This window comes from Mesitornis unicolor, unplaced genomic scaffold (assembly GCF_000695765.1).
Source record: "Mesitornis unicolor isolate BGI_N332 unplaced genomic scaffold, ASM69576v1 scaffold17565, whole genome shotgun sequence".
NCBI classification, from domain to species: Eukaryota; Metazoa; Chordata; class Aves; order Mesitornithiformes; family Mesitornithidae; genus Mesitornis; species Mesitornis unicolor.
The window spans coordinates 5,219-6,489 of NW_010186340.1; the positions used below are offsets into that span (position 1 = coordinate 5,219).

General features: G+C 54.6%; 1 protein-coding gene across 1 annotated transcript in view; it reads left to right on the top strand.

Annotated features, from left to right (window-relative positions):
- The first annotated feature begins 1,040 nt into the window (after positions 1–1,040).
- The window catches only part of AKR1E2 (aldo-keto reductase family 1, member E2), a 9,669-nt gene continuing 9,438 nt past the window's right edge, over positions 1,041–1,271 (top strand). The window contains exon 1 of the mRNA XM_010185129.1: positions 1,041–1,110. Coding sequence (XP_010183431.1) covers positions 1,045–1,110 — 66 coding nt within the window. The 5' untranslated portion in view covers positions 1,041–1,044. The remainder of the gene's footprint in view (positions 1,111–1,271) is intronic.

The following is a 1,271-nucleotide window of genomic DNA, read 5'->3' on the forward strand; positions in this document are numbered from 1 at the left end:
CATCCTTCCATGGACAGCTGATGGCACTGACACAAAACAGGAGCAACATTAAAGAGGAAAACCAATTATCTTGCCTGCCCTTAGTTAAATGGAGCAAAAAAATACCAAGCTGTAGAGAGCAGGGGCCTCTGCTGTGGGAGAGGCACCCAGAGCAAATGTTTGCAACTGAAGAAACTCTCCCCATGTGAGTAAGCAGCAAAGCCTCCCAGGCAAGCTGGTTTTTTCCACTGCATTGCGACCTCTTCAGCAGAGCAGCATACGTTCATCTACAAAAATTTCAAAGGTAACTTCTGATGTGAGATTACTGGCCACCTACCACGTATGATTACAATCGTGCACTTTATTCTGAAATGCTCTCAGCACCTCCCTAAAGATGGAGGGACAACCCGGTCATTATGTTACTCATTAAAAAATCACTGTTTCTCTTCTGTAACTTTCAAAACACTTTTTTTTTTAAAAAAGTAAACACGAAACTGTCCCAACATTCAAAATAAAGCTCTATTTTTAAATCTCCCTTTATCCTAAATTACTCCTAAGCCACAGCTCACTTTTAAGTGGCAGTAGCATTTGCCCCACCTGGAGCTGGGCACGGGTCTCTCCCTCTCACAGGCAAGCCATATCAAGGTTTCTCTAGCCATCTCACTACCAGAATGCAAGGTCACAAGGCTCTGACAAGGGTGACGAGCCCAGGCCACCAGCCCTGTGGTGGGGACACACTACTCCAGCCCAGGGTGCTCAGCCTTTCCTTGGCCTGAGGCTGCCCAACCCGTAAACAGCTGTAAGGGTACAGGGAGACACCTCCGTCTCGTGTCCCCTCTGTAACTCCTATCCTGGGGATGGCTGAGCTGTAACACCAAGGGATCGAAGTGCTGCGGAAGCGCTGCACACAATCCCCCCTCCTTTCAGCCGCTCCGGGATACAGCTCTGGCACCGCCCCGCCATCCCCCGCTCCAGCGCCAGGGCGGGGCGGGCTGGGCTCGGCCGCTATTAAAGGCGCTGGGCCAGCAGCTGCTGGAGTGGTGGTCTCGGTTGGTGTGTGTGGTCATGGCGAGCTACGTGCAGCTGAACACCGGGGCCAAGATGCCTATCCTGGGGTTGGGCACATGGAAGGTAACGGGGTCGTGGCGGTGTTTCCTCTCTTGCTGGCAGCGGGAGGGCGGCTGCTTTGTGCCCGGCCCAGGCTCGGTCTGTTACCGCCCGGGCGGGGTGGGCGCCCTGCCCGGCTGGGGAGCGGGGGAATGCGGCCGGGAGGGGCTCGGCTCCTGCAGGTG